Genomic DNA, 21,117 nt, shown 5'->3' on the forward strand with positions numbered 1-21,117 from the left:
TGCACACCCCTACCTGAGCCATTATCCTAAGCTCTCATCTGATTGGACAGGCTTGACATTGGGACCAAATCATCTGGCTAATTAGTTTAGTCCTCTAATGGTCACATCCAGCTTCATACTAATATGGAGACTATACAGACAAAAGTATTGGGACACCTACAAGAGCTTTTAGGACGTCCCGTTCTAAACCCATAGGCATTATTAATATTGAGCTGGTCCCCTTCTTTGCTCTAAGCTCTACCAGCAGCAGCAGGTCTGGAGCTCTGCTGCAGTTATTGAGTCAGTTGGAGGCTTTTCTGCACTCTGCTCTGAGCTCAGCACTCGGCCCTGACCCCGCTCTGTAACTTTACGTGGTCTGACAGACACTCGGTGGCTGAGCTGCTCTCTGTGAGCTGTTCCTCCTAAACTCTTCCACTGTTCAATAATAACACCACTCACAGCTGATGGAGGAAGATCTAGGAGGGAAGGTCTAAATTTCACCAGCTGACTTCTTGTTGTTGGTGCAGCGGTGTCTCCTATTACATACAGAACCAGGCTGGAGTTCAGTGAGCTCTTCAGAACCTCCCGTTCTCTCACTGGTGTGTGGAGGAAAGACAGACTGCAGGACTAGGAGCTTGTTTTTGCTACAGGACTGAATCAAACACCTGAATTCAATGATTAAGAGGTGTGTCCCAATACTTCTGTCCATATAGTGTAGCTTAAATGGGACGATAAACATCATTAATGCTATGAACTGTCCTTTTAATTCTCCATTTATTATGGCTTACCTTTACAGGTGCTCTTATTCATCATATTGCTGAATATGTTACTGTTGCAGAAAAACAAACCAAATTCAATCATAACAGTTTTTTTATTGCTTCCAAATGGACCACACATTATAAAAGGAATATTTCATAAGGCAGTTGGTAAACTGGTTTGTTATATTTGCACTTGATCGAATGAGTAATATGCACACATCACCACACACTCTCAAACAGTGACAATCGCTCAGATTTGCCCGCCTCAGTCAGTTAGTCATGTATGGCTTGTTGAGTGGACCACCGAGAGGCTGCACTACGCTGCGAGAAACCCCACGTCAGCTCCACCGTTATACAAACTTGGGTCAGGGAGGTCGGGCCCTCCCTACATTGCAGCACACGAATGGAAAAACTGCACGCATACACCCACTCCAATTGAAATAGGCCTCTTAGGAGGCTGCTAAACCTACTACACATGAAACAGTGACCAGCTGTGACCAGCTGGACCTTAAACGAGTGAAGTACCAACCCTGTTACAGAAGAGTGGCCTAAACAGTGAGGAAGATACAGTATGTAGAAGCTTGTGGTCAACATTCAGCACAATGCTTAGTGGCCTCAACTGATGAGACAGTAGTGCTCATCTTGGATCGTCCTGATGAACAGTATTATAGTCGCAAAAACCTCTTATCTCCAAAACAGCAGCTTTACAGGAGATAGAAGAAAAAGTCAACGTAAAAATCCATGTCAGTTTGGATCATTTCTATTGGTCCGTTCATCGCGAAATTCCGATACAATGTCAAGATCAACTGGCAGGTTCATACTGTGAAATGAAAAACTGCAAAAATGGAGATACTAGGTTTTTGCGGGCCTGTGACGGCGGTAGATCAGCACTCGTACGTTTTTAAGAAATGAATCAAAAAGTATAAAATCAGTTTCCTTTAGTTATAATCAAACCATTTTTGGCAGAAAAAACAAGGTAAGCTTTCCCTTTTTTTTTTTTTTACGTCTTTAAGAGCTTGCGATTAGGCCTTTAAGCATGACTAGACACTCACAGGCCACTTTATCGGAAACCCCTCCTCCCTCGTAGCTCCACTCTGCTGGTATATCACGAACAGTAGGCCTTCTGTTGATGCCCGGTTTGTGTTAAGCAACCTCTAGCTTCTCAGCAGTGGTCGATTTTTGACCACAGAACCACTCTCGAGTGGATATTTTTGGATGTAGTAGCTCCTCTCAATCTAGCAATGACTGGTCAACAGCAGTCAGGTGGTCAGGAACGGACCTGTGATGAACAGGGTAGAAGGGAGCTGGTAAACAGTGCAGCAACAGATGTAGGCTGTAGGTTGGCAGAGCTGATAATGTGACCAGAGAGTGGAAGTACAAAGTGGGTGTTTCTAATAAAGTGGCCAGTGAGTATGTTTGTAGTCAGGTAGCTGCTTTTTGGCAGCAGCTGAGCGAAACCTTGGTCTGAAGAAAGGGAGGGGAGAAAGTAAGTGGTCAGCAAAGCCCAGGAAGTGTGGCAGAAGACAAGGTAATCTTCGTCTGTGTTCGGAAGATGGACACTGTCAGACAGAAAGCGGTGCTAAGGCAGAATGAACACACACACACACACACACACACACACACACACACACACACACACACAGCAGTGCCTGTGGTTAAGATCTGGAATGCATAATGAATGCCAACAGCATGTTCAGCAGGGAACCAGGTGTGAGATGTCCACTGATTCATTGTATTCGAAGACATAAAGCTGGCACGGGAACCTGCAGGGTCACAACACGTGCCAACATGCTTTAAAAGCCTGCCAGGTGGCCGATGGCTTATGTTACATGTCTTATGTTACTGGTCACAATATCAAGCTCTAGATCTGGACAAATCAAGGCATCTAGGATTTCTGGACAAAAGTGATTCAGGCCAGATTTTATCCACATTGACCATCAAGATAAAGGAATTCTCCAGCAACCTTCAGCCTGCGTCTACCAATGAGCCAAAACACTGTGACCACCCACAGATGAAGCAAACAGGGATTATCTGGGAACACTGGCACATGTGATGTTCTAAACTTGAGGTGGTGATGACCTGAGCCACTGGGCCCACGTTGTTTTGGCTTATGGAGAGCCTTTACCTATAGGCAGTGGTCCAAATAGGCACAAACCCTAAACTGGAAGCAGGGTGTCCATCTTCAGGGGCGTTTGCTGTGGGGGACATGGGCAAGCGTAAAGACCAGAGCCACTTTAGCGAGGCCCAAATCACTATGGTCAGATGACCAAGGGTTGGACCTTCTCCAAAAGGCTTGTGGAGATGACCTATAGGCAGTGGTGCCATGAACTGGCAACAGGGTGTCCCCCTCAGGAATTACAGGACTCAAAGGATCTTGTGTAACGCCTTGGTGCTAGATACCACAGAAACCAACCTTCAGGGGTGTTGCATGTGGGAGACCTGGGTCTCTTGGACACGGCCCAAATCATTAAGGTCAGATGACCATGAGCTGGAGACTTTCAAAGAAATCATGTGGGGTCTCCTGGTCAGCAGTTGCGCATACCTACTGATAGTGGTCCAAGGAGGACAAATGCTAAACTGGAGGGGACTTTGGTAACATCTTGGTGCCAGATACCACAGACACCACCTTCAGAGGTCCTCAGAGCAAGCGGTCAGCATATTAGCATATTAGGCATAACTGTTTTGGCTCACTGGTGTATGATTGATTACTACAGACCAATGATGACCCATTGATACCGATACCTACAGTAGAAGCCAATGGCAGGTTTGGAAGCAGCTGAAAAACACTGGAGTATTCCTCACTGGGACAGTGGGACAGCTGAAATAAGGGTAATCCCGTACCGTTAAGGAGCTGTGGCGCTGCGAACACTGATAAGTGACCCAATGTCAGCTGATAAATTGCACCAGACAGTAGTTTGAGGGATGAAGAGTGTAGGGGTGTATCGTTGTACACAGCGACACTGGAAGAAAGTCCATACTCATATCTACAATACTGTATTATCATGATGATCATAATATATCTAAAGCCACCTTAACAGTCCGTCGGGTTGTAAGCAGAGTGAGAGGTGGAGCATGTTGGTTTACTAGACGGACCACAGATCTGTCCAGGGACGAAGACCACTGCGTTTGGACCGGAGATATGAACTGCAGCCGTTTGTCGTCTGTCTGTGAGAAACCCAAAACGAAAGCAATGCAACAGGAGAGAAGGAAGAAAGAAAGCGAGAGATGTGAGACCGGACGTCCTCCACAGTGTAGGTGGGGGCCAGGCGCTGCCTGGGGTTGTGCCAGCCAATCCCTGTGCCAGCGCTGCCAAGGTGTTTTGGGTGAGGTGGGTTTAAACGGTTTTCCGGGCTGTGAGCACACGGACAATAGAGCCCACGCCACCTGCTGAGAGAGCCTACACACACAAAGGGCATAAGAGTTAAAAATATAATAATAAGAATAATAATAATAAATTATTATTGTTATTAATATCATTCCAAAGAGGGATTAAGTCTAAATACATTTTTAAAGAAAAACACAGTCCATTACTAGAACATGGCTCTTATTATACACCATATGGACAAAAGTATTGGGACACCTACACATGCTTTGTTTCTTCTGAAATCAAGGATAAAGAGTTGACTGCTTTTGTTGCAGTAACTGTCTCTACGGTCCATGAAAGGCATTGTACTAAATATTGGAGGAGCATTGCTGTGAGAATTTGATTACATTCAGCATCAAAAGCTTTAGAGAGGTCAGGATGTTAGATGATGAACTCCCCAACTCATCCCAAAAGTACTGGACGGAGCTCCACCACCATCATTCCAGAGAGCACAGTTCGTCCACTGCTCCTCAATGCTGGGGGGCTTTATACCCCTCTAGCCCACGCCTGGCATTATTAGGCAGCATGGTGCCAATAGGGTCATGATGTTTATCTGCTCCAGAGAGTCCTATTCTAATGGCAGTACTTCTTCTCTACAGGGACTAGACAAGCTGTGTGTGCACATTTGCACATCTGTGTCAGCAATGTGTCCAAATAGAGAGTGTCCGCAAACATTTGGACATATAGTGTACTTCATATTTGATGCTGTACGCCAGTCTAACCACACGCAGTTTGCGATACCTTTTCGTGCCACTGGAGCAGGACCGCACTGCTGTTCTCTGAGGGCCGCTCGAAGCCCTTGTAGATGTACTTCATGAGGAGGTCCACTTTGTTCTTGTCCAGGGACTGCACTGCCTTCTCGATATCACTGCTCTTAAAGGCTGTGAGCACTTTTAATACCAGACCCTCAGCCCGATCCTGTACACACAGACACACAGACTTCATTGATTTGGAAATTAAGAGCATTTCTAATTAAGTAAATCCAATCCGGTGCAATTCATTACGTAACCACACAACTTCAATGTCAACTGAATTAATGTTAGAAATCATTGCTGATCTGCAGAAACCTTGTATCTCAATTTTGTGTGAATCTGGTTGTTCCTTCCATTGAATCAGAGTTTCCAATAAAGTGGCCATGTCATGCTTAAAGGCCTAATCTCAAGCTCTTGAAGATTAATCTCTTGTGTTTTGAGTTGGATTATAACTAAAGGAACTTGATTTTATACTTTTTGATGCATTTCTTAAATGTAAAAAAACCTAGTATCTTCATTTCTGCTGTTTGTGGTGAATCTGGCAGTTGTTTTAATCAGGATTTCATGATGAATGGACCAATAGAAACGCTCCAAAATGACCTGGAATAAAATATTTTACATTAACTTCCATTGAAAGTTATGAAGCTGTAATGCTGCTGTTTTGGAGATACAAGGTTTCATCACGATTGACCAGTGAGATTTCTCTGGTGATCCTGCTGCTCTGCTCTAGACGCTGACTCACCTTCACATTCTGGTTCTTGGTGTTGATTGGTGGGTTTTTCAGCACAGCCTGCAGCGCCCCCATCAGGTTTCCTGTGAGCATCACTCAGGAAAAACCCAAATCCAACAGCAAGTACAGATTTACGATCTTTAAAACTAAACTCGAACACATTCATCATCCACTCTTCAGTAATAACCATCAGTACGTTTGCAGGAAATGACATCATTAAAAAGTATTTTTATCCCAAAGAGTAATTCTGAATATTTACGTTTGTATTTTATAGTTTGTAATTTGCAGTAAATGCTGATGGAGTCACAGCTGGCGTCAGAGCGAGATCATATGGATTTATTTGGTTGGTTTATTTGGTGTTTTATAGCAGCATCGTGCTGCAAGAGCTGTAATCTGTACAGTGGGAGTGAAGCACTACACAGACAGAGATACGGTCAAGCTTCCGTCTGACCATTAACGGCCGAGAGGTTTTTTTAGGTCACAGAAATAAATACAAATAATTATTCTGATAAAATCATCAGCTTGTGAAAATGGCAGCGTCCAAAACATCCAGTGTTTACGTATTTACTCCAGTGTTGTATGAAAATTGAGATTCACTCATAGCCTTTCTGCATTTCCTTATATATTATTCCTGATGAGACGTGAAAAAATAATTATATATAAAATATAATATAATATATGTCTGCTATTATATATATAGCAGACATTCTCCTTATACATTAATCCAGCTCAGCTCCATGCAGTTTAGTATCGGGATTTGGTATCGGGATCAGGTATCGGGATCAGGTATTGGGATCAGGTATTGGGATCAGGTATCGGGATCAGGTATCGGGGATCTGGTATCGGGGATCTGGTATCGGGGATCTGGTATCGGGATCAGGTATCGGGATCAGGTATCGGGATCAGGTATCGGGATCAGGTATCGGGATGTGGTATCGGGGATCTGGTATCGGGATTTGGTATCGGGATCGGTATCGGGATCAGTATCGGGATTTGGTATCGGGATTTGGTATCGGGATCAGTATCGGGATCGCCTTATTGTATTGTGTTTAGCAATGTCTAAGCTTGGAGGTATCTTTTGTATTATTAGCCTATTCTAACTAGCTGAGGCTTTTCTTGGGTAAATAGCAAAGCACTTTGTAAGTCGCTCTGGATAAGAGCGTCTGCTAAATGCCGTAAATGTAAATGGGATCAGGTATCGGGATCAGGTATCGGGATCAGGTATCGGGATCAAGTATCGGGATCAGGTATCGGGATCAGGTATCGGGATCAGGTATCGGGATCAGTATCGGGATCAGGTATCGGGATCAGGTATCGGGATCAGTATCGGGATCAGTATCGGGATCAGGTATCGGGATCAGGTATCGGGGAATCGTATCGAGAGTCCGCGGTATCGCCCAGCCCTGTTTATAACCGAGTCACGGCTAATCAACCTGCTGCACCGCCGGTGCGCAAAACACTGCAGAAACCTGAACACCAGCATCGAAATAAACACCAGGGCCCGTTTCTACCGCCTGCACAAACCCGCTAACTCACAGTTTCTCCCTTTTACACAATAAAAGTCTGTATCGGCGCCACATGGGCGCGACAGGAAGCGGCAGGAAGCGGCAGTGAATGAATGAGGGCGGCTCCCCCACACCCATCACAGCCGCACTGCATTTAAACACGTATTACAGCTGAATAATCACAGAAAATCACCAATCAACTGAAATCACAATGAATCCAGGTCGGACTGGGAGCAGAAACGCCCCGGTTTAAAGGATATTGTCTGATCAGCGAGTCCACCTCCGCTTCATCCGGACCCAGCTGGTTCTCTCCGCCGTCCTCTTCGTCCACAAACTTGTTCTCATCATATTCGTCCACGTCCACCTTCCTGAAGCGGTCCGACACCGTGTTCTTCGACATGATGAAATGTTTTATAAATATGTTGAATAAAAACCTCGTAAGTCTGAGCGCGGACGCCGGGCCTGCAGGACTTTTCACTTCTCTTCCTCTGGGCGCTTCCGCAATGAGTTTCCTTTAGTGCGCCCTCTGCTGGCCGTTTGGTGGTATCGCAACTGCAATACCACATGCTGACCACTGTGCGGTGCTAAAGCGCTTTGCTTCATTGCTGAGTGTGAAACGTGGCTGGGTTTGTTCCCCTTACCTTTCTGTGCACTACATACATACTTGATCATAACGTCAACAGATAAATCCTTTAGTACATGAGCCCTCAAATAAGTGCCAATAATTCTATTCTGACATTCTGACCAACTATTAAAACATTAAACATTAAATTGTTTAACCACTTTCAAACAAATAGAGAAATGTGTATCTATTTCTTTATTTATGTATTTAATTAGAATTTATTTATATATGGTTTATCAAGTCAAGTCAAATGTATTTGTTTGGCACTTTTTACAACTGTTGTTGTCACAAGGCAGCCTTATATAATAAGTAATTAGTAAAAGACAGAAAAAAAAGACCCCCAGTGAGCAGACCCCAACGGCGACAGTGGCATTGAAAACCTTCCTCAGAGCTGGAGGAAGAAACCTTGGGAGGATCCAAGACTCACAAGGGGGTTCTGACCCGTTATTGATAACAGTTACCAAACCATCTAAACTGTTGAACTGCTCTGATCATAATCATAATATGATAATCATGGTGTAGTAGAACTTAATATAGTCATGGCAGTGATTGACAGAGTAATGATGGTTAATGGTGGTGATATTAATAGTGGCAAATATTTAAGAGTCCATTTATAATTTAAGATGATCCTTTAATGATCACACTGATCTTGCAGATGTCTCAAAACCTCAAATATGTATAAATATGATACACTTGACTTTAAAGGGTTAAATCCTTTCATTTGGAATGCTCTTTAATCTCAATCATCAATAAGACACATCATTATCAGATGTGAGGTGTTTTTTTTTTATTGAATTTAAGCTGCTACACAGGCTGATACGCAGACAACCAGGCGCCATCTGCTGGTTGTTTATCGGTATCGCAGCTGCAATACCACTCTTTGGCCACTGGGTTGTGCTAAAGCGCTTTTGTTCACTATCAGGGGCAGTACAGCTGACTGTACATTTAAGCTGCATTGGTTTCCAGGGTCTCTTAAACAGCACCTTTCCGTTTTAGTGTTTTAGCTTCATAATTACTAATAACCATCAACCAGTGATTGTGGCTGAATCTGAATGGGTTCATACTGCCTAAATTGAAGTGTACACTATGTAGAAACTGGCTTCTACGTCCAAATAGTGATATATCTTTCTATAAGACCCATTAGAAGGCCAAAGGTATCTGGACAGACTTCCTAAGTATTGTGTGCAAGTATTTTAAGCCCCACTCTTTGCTAACAGTAGTATAAAATCGATACGCTGCAGTAGACTTTTTAAGTTTTAAGGATTGTATGTAAATTTATATGTAAATTTTAATATTTAGCTAGCATTACTGCAGTGTGGTCTAGACTGCAAAGGCTTATTTATGCTCATATGGATACGGCCGGAGCCCTCTGTCCGTATTCTCTGTTCATTTTGTCCGTATTTGTGCACATTTTCTGAAAGCTTACTGATACGGATGGAACAGAACAGTACCGGAGGAAATTGTGGGGGGCAGTGTTGCCAATATTTCAAGTGAGACAGGACCACTTCCATAGAGACACGAAGAAAAAGCTCAGGCAGAAAACTAAGTGCATACTAATGACTAATTATTATTTATTAATAATAGTGTTTGTTTCAGATTTTTAACCATTTTTAACCTCCTCCGACATGTGAGCAGCCAGTCTCTTCTACCGAACTGCCGCAGACACACCATCACCAGGCAACCTACGCGCTCAGAGGAAAGCCTTGTGTACCCGAACCAGCCAGCGCCGGCCACCATTGCACTGGAATGATGTGCGGAGAAAGTGGCATCTACCCACCCTGATGAGAGCAAGGCCAAGTGTACTCTCTCGGGATCCCGGCTGCTGATAGAAGGCAGCATGACCAGGATTTGAACTGGCGATCCTCTGGTCATGGTGACCGCACCTTGTTCCGCAAGTAGTTTCCTAGTATGAAGTGTGTAGTATACTCACTCAGAACCAATGGACCTTATTATTAAAAATGGTGGATAATCATGCAAGTGCAGTGACAATGGTGGCTGGAGAACCTGCAGCGATGTTGGTATGTTGTGCATAGCATAGCAGCACTTCCTCACTTCCTGTTAGTATATAGTCTAGACCATATAGTACAAGTGCCTAGTGTGCAGTACGCATTTGGGACGCAGCCAGCGTTTTTCAGCTGTATTTGTCACCTTTGTCAGAAATCTTTGACTCTGAACTGCCCTCTAGTGGATGCACTGCTGTATTGCATAACATTCATGCCAGCGTAAAGGACGCATAGAAGTATGTGGGCAGTGACGGTTACATCCTTTGACACAAGACATCTTAATTTTCGTACCTAAAGGGGGCTTGACTGAGCCTTGGATCATTTAGACAGAGCATTCTGCCATGAGGAAGAAGAAGAAAACACGACTTCATACATCAGTTTATTCTGGTCATTAATAATACGATCATGGAATAAACATAAAAAAAATAATCACAGACAGATTTTAAATATTTAACAGATAATATTAAACATGCTTGATTCATAAATAGGACTAATTTATTAATTAGGGTACATACACGAGGGTATTCAGTAACAGTCTACAGTATCAACCAACTTCCGTCGCTAGGAAACTAAATGAAATTAAATGAAAAATCATAAAACTAATCATAAAAAGGTGACATGCAGCCGCTACGTTATCAGCCACCGGTCTCGTAACTGCAGCGTCAGTGTGTGAGGATATGAGATATGAGAAGTACGGAGGATAGCAGGCAGGCGGGGAAGTGTGTAAAACATGCCACATCACGCCATCACTTTCGACCCATCCCAAAAAGGGGTGGTGCTCACAGTGTCCGTCTGCATTTCTTCTCACCCAGTCATCCCTCGGGGGCGGTGGGTGTGGGTGTAGGGGTAATTCAATCCTTTCTTCTCTTCAGAATCCAGGTCACAACACAAAGCAAGCGACGGCGCTCCAGTGATTCAACAGGTAAAGGAAAACGAAGACTGTAAGATATACTACTGTTCATGTGCTTGGGATCAGTGGCCAGATTAACATACACCACATGTCCAAATGTTTGTGGACACCCCTTTTAATGAATGCATTCAGCTACTTTACATGGCAGCTATTAGTGACATAGATATACACACACACACACACACAGCTTATCTAGTCCCTGTAGAGAAGCACTGCCAATAGAATAGGACTCTCTGGAGTAGATAAGCATGAACCTACGGGCGTGGGCTAGTAGAGGGGTATAAGCCCCCCCAATATTGAGGAGCTGTGGAGTAGTGGAAGAGCTGTGTTCTCTGTAATGATGGATGGTGGAGCTCTATCCAGTACTTTTGGGATCAAGTGGTAATCATCATCATCCAACATCCTGACCTTGTCTCTGAATGCAATCAAATCCTCACAGCAATGCTCCACCAAAATCTAGTACAAAGTCTTCTTCCCTGGACAGTAGAGATTACAGTTACTCCAACAAAAGCAGGATCAGCTCTTTTTAATACCCTTGATTTTAGAAGAAGCAATGAATGAGCAGGTGTCCCAATACTTTTGTCCATATAGCGTATATAAACTGTATTTATATACGCTGCCTCAGAGAGAGCGCTCAGCCCTTTAGGAACCCCCACCCATGTCATTAAAACTCATTAAAACATTAAAACAAGTTTTTTTTTTCTTCCCTCTCTCTCTTAAATGTCCTTGTATGTCTTCACACAGATGTGCAGTGCAGTGCGTATGTCTGGTCATGTCCAGGAATGGCTTTACAGATGTGGAACATGAAAGCAGGAGGGTAATGACATCTGGGAGAGGCTGCATCACCCCAACAAATTCACAAAAAGGTAAAACTCCGTCTGAAGGGAGTGTATCCAGTCATGCTTGGAATGTACATCATTAAGTTCTTGTCCAGTGAAGGCTAATGCACCACCGCCGGCCCCCCCTGCCGGCCCCCCTGCCAGCCCCCTGCAGGCCGCGGTTTAGCTGTTTTTCGGGTTATCTCTGCGGCAAAACCTTTTAACGCTGTTGGTGTCGCATTTCAGGAACCTCTTGTTGTTGAGCTCGTTGAGGGACAGAGAAACGGAGCAGCGGGCCGGGTTCTCTCGCCTCTGCAGGATGCTGTCTTTGATGGCATCTTTTATAACCTGCAGAATAACAAAGAGAAACTCAGCTCTTTAACCCTTTAAAATCCAGACAGTCAGTTCACTCATATGCAAAAGTTTGAGCACTCCTTCATGTTCAGACACAAGTATGACACAAGTAACAAACACACAGACTGTTACCAAGTATTACACTGAGAGAGATAAAAAAATACACTAAACAATAAATAGAATAAAGAATAATAAGTTAAAAAAGTAGTAATAAAGAGCTATAAAAACTATTATGTACAGATATAATAATATAAATATTTATAGAACATTAACATCTGTACAGCTGTGCAAATAATCATAGTGCAAATGTTCTGCATGTGATATATCAGTCAAGTCCGTTTGGTTCAGTGAAAGTGTTGTTGACGTTCTGTTAAGTGTAATTAATGTAAATATTTTACGTTACCTATTTCATTAGTTCAATTTATTTGGAAAACAATTAAACACAGCATATAATATTTGTCACATCTTTGCACGTCATGTTCTATGCATTAATTGCGTCTCTGTACAGGACGTGACTTTTTTTACACTACAGTAGATGTCATTTGACCAAAGGTGCCCAAACTTTTGAATACTGCCCTTCTGTGGTATTCTGCTGGAGCTGGACTAGTTTGATCGTTTTAACTTTTTACAAACTGTAATTTTAATCCAGTATGAATCTGCAGTGTGTGTAGTAGTGTGTACAGTCTGACAGTAATAACTGTGGAGTGATATTAATCCAGTATGAATCTGCAGTGTGTGTGTAGTAGTGTGTACAGTCTGACAGTAATCACTGTGGAGTGATATTAATCCAGTATGAATCTGCAGTGTGTGTAGTAGTGTGTACAGTCTGACAGTAATAACTGTGGAGTGATATTAATCCAGTATGAATCTGCAGTGTGTGTAGTAGTGTGTACAGTCTGACAGTAATAACTGTGGAGTGATATTAATCCAGTATGAATCTGCAGTGTGTGTGTAGTAGTGTGTACAGTCTGACAGTAATAACTGTGGAGGGATATTAATCCAGTATGAATCTGCAGTGTGTGTAGTAGTGTGTACAGTCTGACAGTAATAACTGTGGAGTGATATTAATCCAGTATGAATCTGCAGTGTGTGTGTAGTAGTGTGTACAGTCTGACAGTAATAACTGTGGAGTGATATTAATCCAGTATGAATCTGCAGTGTGTGTGTAGTAGTGTGTACAGTCTGACAGTAATAACTGTGGAGTGATATCAATCCAGTATGAATCTGCAGTGTGTGTAGTAGTGTGTACAGTCTGACAGTAATAACTGTGGAGTGATATTAATCCAGTATGAATCTGCAGTGTGTGTGTAGTAGTGTGTACAGTCTGACAGTAATAACTGTGGAGTGATATTAATCCAGTATGAATCTGCAGTGTGTGTGTAGTAGTGTGTACAGTCTGACAGTAATAACTGGGGAGTGATATTAATCCAGTATGAATCTGCAGTGTGTGTGTAGTAGTGTGTACAGTCTGACAGTAATCACTGTGGAGTGATATTAATCCAGTATGAATCTGCAGTGTGTGTAGTAGTGTGTACAGTCTGACAGTAATCACTGTGGAGTGATATCAATCCAGTATGAATCTGCAGTGTGTGTGTAGTAGTGTGTACAGTCTGACAGTAATAACTGTGGAGTGATATTAATCCAGTATGAATCTGCAGTGTGTGTGTAGTAGTGTGTACAGTCTGACAGTAATAACTGGGGAGTGATATCAATCCAGTATGAATCTGCAGTGTGTGTGTAGTAGTGTGTACAGTCTGACAGTAATAACTGTGGAGTGATATTAATCCAGTATGAATCTGCAGTGTGTGTAGTAGTGTGTACAGTCTGACAGTAATCACTGTGGAGTGATATTAATCCAGTATGAATCTGCAGTGTGTGTAGTAGTGTGTACAGTCTGACAGTAATCACTGTGGAGTGATATTAATCCAGTATGAATCTGCAGTGTGTGTGTAGTAGTGTGTACAGTCTGACAGTAATCACTGTGGAGGGATATTAATCCAGTATGAATCTGCAGTGTGTGTAGTAGTGTGTACAGTCTGACAGTAATAACTGTGGAGTGATATTAATCCAGTATGAATCTGCAGTGTGTGTAGTAGTGTGTACAGTCTGACGGTAATAACTGGGGAGTGATATTAATCCAGTATGAATCTGCAGTGTGTGTGTAGTAGTGTGTACAGTCTGACAGTAATAACTGTGGAGTGATATTAATCCAGTATGAATCTGCAGTGTGTGTGTAGTAGTGTGTACAGTCTGACAGTAATAACTGTGGAGTGATATTAATCCAGTATGAATCTACACTGAGTTGAAACGGGTAATGATTGAGTCCTGTGGCTATGGCTTGACCTTTGTGAAGGCTATGACCTTTCAGCCTACACCATCATGTACACGGTACATGCTATTAGAGTAAACACAGTCATGTCTTTGGATGGATGGATGCTTTTTTGGGTGGAACTTAATAAAGGCTTAGGGCTTATGGTTATTATTTATAATTTCCTTCAAATTATTCCTCTTTTTAAGAAATGAATGTGGAGATGAGCAAACCTCGATATTGTTGAGAGTGTTGAACTCCATGAGGTCATGCAGCTGTTTGAAGGCCTGGTTGGAGTACTGAAAGTTGAAGGTGGAGTAAGGAGTCGCAGGATCATCAAATATATCAAATTCACCAAACTCCTTCTCCTTATCCGTCTCTCTGGGAACTCCTATAATTACGGAAAAGGTCACAGAGGAAAAAAAACAACATTAGAAAAGTTTCTAAAGGCATTTTTCAAAATAAAAGATTTTAGGGATAAGACACCACTTAATCTGCTGTAGAAAAGGTGTGTTCTCACACACATGAACCAATAACCCTCTCCCAAAAGAACACGGTAGACTATAGCTATTATTTAAAGCTATCCTACATTAATAGCTATGGGCCTGTCAACATAATGTCCCAGAAATGATTGCGATAAAAGTTGTTATTGTTATTTTAGGACCACTTTATGCCACTAATATAATGATAAAAAAAAAAAGTATCATATAATAATTATAAAACCCTTTAATAGTTACACTTTTTACACCGAGTGCAATGCACTTTTAATTATTACAAACATTCTGACATTGGAAATTTGAAGACAATTCAAATATATATTCATGTAAATATAAAAAATATATATATATTAAAATAAAATGTAATATAATAAAATGATACAATTAAAATCACTGCTTTTTACAAAGTCAACATACGGCTTCTTCACGTTAATGTGCTCTTTCTGCCAAAATAATCCCACAGCTGTGGAACCAAGTCCACCCAAACTGTCTGGCTGGAATATTAAGCCTCGAGTAACACGTCTTCACCTGTCTGCTCTGCATGTTCGGTATTGATGCATCGGTCATTGCACACATTGCACTCTTTTTCTACACAGCAGGTGGCGCTGCTGCTCACAGACTTGAGTCCCGCCTCCGACAGAGAGCAGGACTGGCTAAAATACTGCTGCTGATCCTCTTACGGAAACAAACAGGAAAGTAAATACACTGGGCAACATCGAGGTTCCCAGCGCCACTCATTTACTGTCCGTCTTGGAAACCACCGTCAGCGATCTAACCTAGGTATCTTGGTGTTGGTGGTTGGTGTGGTTTAGTGTAGTGGGTAATAAGATCACTTCCCCTGTGGCTGACTAGGGTTCAATTCAAGAAAGATAAGATAAGATAAGATAAGATAAGATAAACACCACTCTACACCCATAAGAGTTCTCCTAACTCTCCATTCTCTTACGTGTCTAACATGATTCACATGTAAGAAGCTCTGGATAAGAGCGTCAGACAAGTGCTGTGTGAGAAGGAGGCGTGGCTTCTGCGATGGACACGCCCACACACAAATGACCAGTTTGAGAGGTCGTGATTTGTGGGGTTTAGTGAATTTGTGGGAAAGTGAATGTGTTGCACCCTGATCAGCATTTTTCGTGCAGACAGAGCTGCTGTTGTAAATCCAGAAGCCTGCCTTTGCATGTTTGAGCTGAACTGCTATCCCATGGAAACGTGTCCTCAGGCTCTGTCTGCCCTGTTAACAGCGACGCTTGTTTACTACAAATTCAAAACCTCTCACAAGCTTCTGTGTTCTGATCTCTGCTGATTACTGAGCCTAAAACCAGAACTGACAAGAGTTTGTACATCCTTCCTGTCACGCTAAAACCTTTTATCTGCTGAAACTGAGACTTTCAATGGAAGTCAATGTAAAAAGATTTAATTCCAAGTAATTTTGGATCATTTCTATTGGTCCATTGGTTGTGACATTTTGACACAATATAAAGAACAACTGCCAGATTTACATCACTCCAGATTAAAACAGTTACAAATGGCAAAAGTGAAGATACTTTGTTTGTGAAGGTATAATATGTTGAATAGTATATCTAGTAGCCATGGAGGTGGAAGCAGTTTATACTGAAAAGCTGAAGACGCTAATTGTATGTTGTCACGTATGGAAGTTTTGGAAAATGTTCTGGAAAAGTTCTGGAACCACTTTTCTGAAAAATGTGGGAACCCTGACTTTAGCTGTGCTCTTATGCAGCTTACTTGAGACCCACTTGTTCCTACACAGCCCACCAATGGGTTGAGTCCCACAGTTTAAAAACCACTGCCCTAAGGTACTGAAATACTGTAGGTTAAGTGTGATAAGTGTAGATTATGTGTACTTTTAGACCATCTGTCCTTTATGTATTGAATTTAATAAATCCTAGCCCTAATTATATAAGTATGTACCTAAAACAAAGGACTTTATATTAGACTATGTATGTAAAACATCAGTGTTCGTAAGGAACAAACAGTTTCCTCACCTGGAGCTTTGAAGTCTCTGAAGTGGATGTTGGCCAGGACAAAGTGGATGACGGTGGGACAGTGTTTCTCCCCTCTCGTCGGTTTAAAAACGTAGCATTCCTGCAGCCCTTCCCTGTCAAACACCTTTACGTCAATTTTGGGGAATGGCAGCTTGTTCATGCGCGCCCATTTCTCTGCCAGCAGCAGCTCCTGATATGAACAGTGAGAGATATGACAAAGACAAAACACAGATCAAACATTTGAAGACATTTTTACCATAAAAGATATGTATCACAGTGCTTAACTGTGATATGTAGAAACTGTACTATAGTGAAAGTATGGTACTGTATCCCAATCTAACTCAACTAAAGAGCTGAAACTGTACTATAGTGAAAGTATGGTACTGTATCCCAATCTAACTCAACTAAAGAGCTGAAACTGTACTATAGTGAAAGTATGGTACTGTATCCCAATCTAACTCAATTAAAGAGCTGAAACTGTACTATAGTGAAAGTATGGTACTGTACCCCAATCTAACTCAATTAAAGAGCTGAATCTGTACTATAGTGAAAGTATGGCACTGTATCCCAATCTAACTCAATTAAAGAGCTGAAACTGTACTATAGTGAAAGTATGGTACTGTATCCCAATCTAACTCAACTAAAGAGCTGAAACTGTACTATAGTGAAAGTATGGTACTGTATCTCAATCTAACTCAATTAAAGAGCTGAAACTGTACTATAGTGAAAGTATGGTACTGTATCCCAATCTAACTCAATTAAAGAGCTGAAACTGTACTATAGTGAAAGTATGGTACTGTATCCCAATCTAACTCAATTAAAGAGCAGAAACTGTACTATAGTGAAAGTATGGTACTGTATCCCAATCTAACTCAATTAAAGAGCAGAAACTGTACTATAGTGAAAGTATGGTACTGTATCCCAATCTAACACAATTAAAGAGCTGAAACTGTACTATAGTGAAAGTATGGTACTGTATCCCAATCTAACTCAATTAAAGAGCAGAAACTGTACTATAGTGAAAGTATGGTACTGTATCCCAATCTAACTCAGTTAAAAGAGCTGACACTGCTCTTAAGGCTTTGCCCTGACCTTAAATGGAGGGCTGGAGTCTCCAGGTCTGGCTGAGAAATCGAAGGAAATGATGAGGTCGACACCCCGCTGTGGACGCAGGATCAGGGGGTAGGGGAGGTTAAATGTCAAACCGCTGTCCACCACATGAATCTTCTTACTCCTGACGTCCAGAGGTTCATAGATGTCCTTGAATTCATTTGGGTCTACGAGACAAGGAAACACACTCCACTGAGTGAAGGGGAACCAGCATAGTGGCCATGATGACTGGCCACTATGCTCTCATGCCCACCCATATGCTCTCCCATATGCTCTAATGCCCACCCATACCTATAGTGGCCATGATGGCCATGATGGCCATGGTGGCCATGATGACTGGCCACTATGCTCTCATGCCCACCCATATGCTCTCATGCCCACCCATACCTATCTACACCCTCCCATACCCACCCATACCTATCTACACCCTTCCATGCCCATCCATACCTATTTACACCCTCCCATCCCGACCCATACCAATCTACATCCTCCAACGCCCACCCATACCTATCTACACCCTTCCATGCCCATCCATACCTATCTACACCCTCCTATGCCCACCCATACCTATTTACACCCTCCCATCCCGACCCATACCAATCTACACCCTCCAACGCCCACCCATACCTATCTACACCCTCCCACGCCCACCCATACCTATCTACACCCTCCTATGCCCACCCATACCTATTTACACCCTCCCATCCCGACCCATACCAATCTACACCCTTTTTATACCCTCCAACGCCCACCTGTAACTATCCACACCCTCCCACGCCCACCCATACCTATCTACACCCTCCAACGCCCACCCATTCCTTTTTATACCCTCGAACGCCCACCCGTAACTATCCACACCCTCCCATCCCGACCCATACCAATCTACACCCTTCCATGCCCACCCATTCCTTTTTATACCCTCCAACGCCCACCCGTAACTATCCATACCCTCCCAAGCCCACCCATACCTATCTACACCCTCCCACGCCCACCCATTCCTTTTTATACCCTGCAACGCCTATTCATACTTATCTATACCCTCCCATGCCCACCCATACCTATCTATACCCTCTCATGCCCACCCATACCTATCTACACTCTCCTACGCCCACCCATACCTATCTACATCCTCCTATGTCCACCCATATCTATTTACACCCTCCCATCCCGACCCATACCAATCTACACACTCCAACGCCCACCCATACCAATCTACACCCTTCCATGCCCACCCATTCCTTTTTATACCCTCCAACGCCCACCCGTAACTATCCATACCCTCCCAAGCCCACCCATACCTATCTACACCCTCCCACGCCCACCCATTCCTTTTTATACCCTGCAACGCCTATTCATACTTATCTATACCCTCCCATGCCCACCCATACCTATCTATACCCTCTCATGCCCACCCATACCTATCTACACTCTCCTACGCCCACCCATACCTATCTACATCCTCCTATGTCCACCCATATCTATTTACACCCTCCCATCCCGACCCATACCAATCTACACACTCCAACGCCCACCCATACTTATCTATACCTTCCCATGCCCACCCATTCCTATTTATACCCTTAAAACAAATGCCCACCCATACCTATCTATACCCTGTGATTGGATGCTGTACACACAATCAGAACAATTCTGCTCTCTATGGAAACGCTTATTTTTGCTTCATCAGAGGCCACAGATCTGCATGAAAAGATGTTCATGAATTTCTTGATTTAAAAGGCAGTTTGTGACACAAAATAAAAATCTACATATTTGTGACTGATCATGTTCTGTGAGTGTAAATCACGTCATTAAAAGAGGAGGAGAGGTTAAACAGCAGAAAGGTCAGCTTTGTGAGTAAGCATTAGGGGTTAGATGTGTCAGTTCACACAGTCAAAGACTGACCTTTAAATACTGACCCACCCAGTAATGACACTACCAACAATCTGCTCTTGTATCTCTCTATTCCTCGAAAGCTGCGTTTCAGGTTTTTTCACCCACGCCTGCTTCAACCCACCTATTCAAATACTACGCTCTTCTGGACCTGAACTATATGTGCTAATGAGGGGTGAAAAATGCACTGTGATGCTAAAACATCTCCAACATCATAATGTAAGGCAGTACAAGTGCACCTTGCAGTGGTGAATTTGTGGTATCAGTGCTGGAATGTTAGAACTGAGTATAATAATAAAATATGTGAAATATTTGCCACAAAACAACAAAGTAAAGCTTGGTGGCATGCATTTACTGTCTACTTTCCACTGCTGTGTAACGCATGTGTGTCCAGTCTTATCTGCAAAGATCAGTATGGCTGCAGGCCTTTTTTACAATTAAGCAGGACCCCACCTCATATAATTAGACTGCAGTTTAAAAACTATGCTCAAATCATTAAACAGGTGGAGTCAGGTGTGATTTAAAAAAAAAGAAATTTGCCGGCCCTCTGTGGATAAGACTGGACAGCCTTATTGAGTTGCATTGTGGTTAAACTGGACAGGTTATGATTGACTGAAGTTGTGTTTTATGGTTTGCTGCTGTAGTCCCTTTTAATATATATATATATTTTTAATGTCACTGTTAATGTTTAGATGTACGTACTGGTAAACTCTGTAACTTAGTCTGATCTGACAGATAATATAAAGGCATGGGTGTTGCAGCCATGTTATTAGATTTTTGTATTTAAGTATCCCAAAGGATGGAGCACCACCATCATTCCAGAGAACACAATCAGTTCCACTGCTGGGGGGCTTTATACCCCTCTAGCCCACACCTGGCATTAGCCAGCATGGTGCCGAGGGGTCCATGTTTATCTGCTCTAGTGAGTCCTATTCTATTGGCAGTACTTCATTTGTGTGCATTTACATCTATGCCAGCAATGGGTGCAGCCGAAGCAGCCGAATGTATTCATTAGAAGGGGTGTCCACAAACATTTGGACAGATAGGTCTTTTATTCTGACTCTGATGAAACAGAAAGATCAGTGAGCGTTTCCATAGGGATGTGAACTGTGCTCTTCATGTTAATTATCAGTGCGAGATTCTCTTAACGTTAGAGTTTCACACCTGTGATGGCGTCCACCTCCTCCTCGATGGAGGTCTCACGCATCAGGCAGCCGCTGGTTGCGAAGGGCGTGGTGGAGTTCAGGTTCAGGCCCAGCATGAAGTTATGAACCTTCCCTGCTCGGCCCTCGCGCGTGTTAAACAGAGACGAGTCGCCCACCATAGAGGAGAACATGCGCTGAACCCAACTGGCCTGAGCGTTACGCTGACGCTCGTCCTCCACCTCCGCACTCTCTGTACCGGCTGAGAGAAAGAAATATAGAAGCAAATGTGAAAAATGATGGAAAAAGGAAAATAAGAAGAGAGAATCAGAATTACTTTATTGATCACAGGAGAGAAACTGCAGAGGTTAC

General features: G+C 42.8%; 2 protein-coding genes across 2 annotated transcripts in view; both read right to left on the minus strand.

Moving 5' to 3' along the window:
* Positions 1-831: 831 nt before the first annotated feature.
* arpc5a (actin related protein 2/3 complex, subunit 5A) lies at positions 832-7,579 on the minus strand. The gene is made up of 4 exons (XM_072691415.1): positions 7,348-7,579; positions 5,596-5,667; positions 4,843-5,019; positions 832-4,134 (listed from the first exon to the last, which is right to left on the minus strand). The coding sequence occupies exons 1-4, from the start codon at positions 7,486-7,488 to the stop codon at positions 4,072-4,074; spliced, it is 453 nt and encodes a 150-aa protein (XP_072547516.1). The 5' UTR covers positions 7,489-7,579; the 3' UTR covers positions 832-4,071.
* Positions 7,580-10,079: 2,500 nt separating this feature from the next.
* Positions 10,080-21,117, minus strand: part of pla2g4aa (phospholipase A2, group IVAa (cytosolic, calcium-dependent)) — a 34,569-nt gene continuing 23,531 nt past the window's right edge. The window contains exons 14-18 of the mRNA XM_072691421.1: positions 20,768-21,007; positions 17,696-17,880; positions 16,604-16,793; positions 14,337-14,494; positions 10,080-11,789 (exon numbers count right to left, since the gene is read on the minus strand). Coding sequence (XP_072547522.1) covers positions 11,625-11,789; positions 14,337-14,494; positions 16,604-16,793; positions 17,696-17,880; positions 20,768-21,007 — 938 coding nt within the window. The 3' untranslated portion in view covers positions 10,080-11,624. The remainder of the gene's footprint in view (positions 11,790-14,336; positions 14,495-16,603; positions 16,794-17,695; positions 17,881-20,767; positions 21,008-21,117) is intronic.

Source organism: Salminus brasiliensis, chromosome 11 (assembly GCF_030463535.1).
Source record: "Salminus brasiliensis chromosome 11, fSalBra1.hap2, whole genome shotgun sequence".
NCBI lineage: Eukaryota > Metazoa > Chordata > Actinopteri > Characiformes > Bryconidae > Salminus > Salminus brasiliensis.

What these genes read in the sequence shown, in the direction of transcription:
- arpc5a (XM_072691415.1), bottom strand. Translation starts at nt 7,488, where the DNA reads ATGTCGAAGAACACGGTGTCGGACCGCTTCAGGAAGGTGGACGTGGAC. An exon ending in TGGACTCGCTGATCAGACAA is followed by an intron (nt 5,668 to 7,347) that starts TATCCTTTAAAC and finishes GTGATGCTCACA; the next exon opens with GGAAACCTGATGGGGGCGCT. An exon ending in TGCTCCAGTGGCACGAAAAG is followed by an intron (nt 4,135 to 4,842) that starts GTATCGCAAACT and finishes TTGTGTGTGTAG; the next exon opens with GCTCTCTCAGCAGGTGGCGT.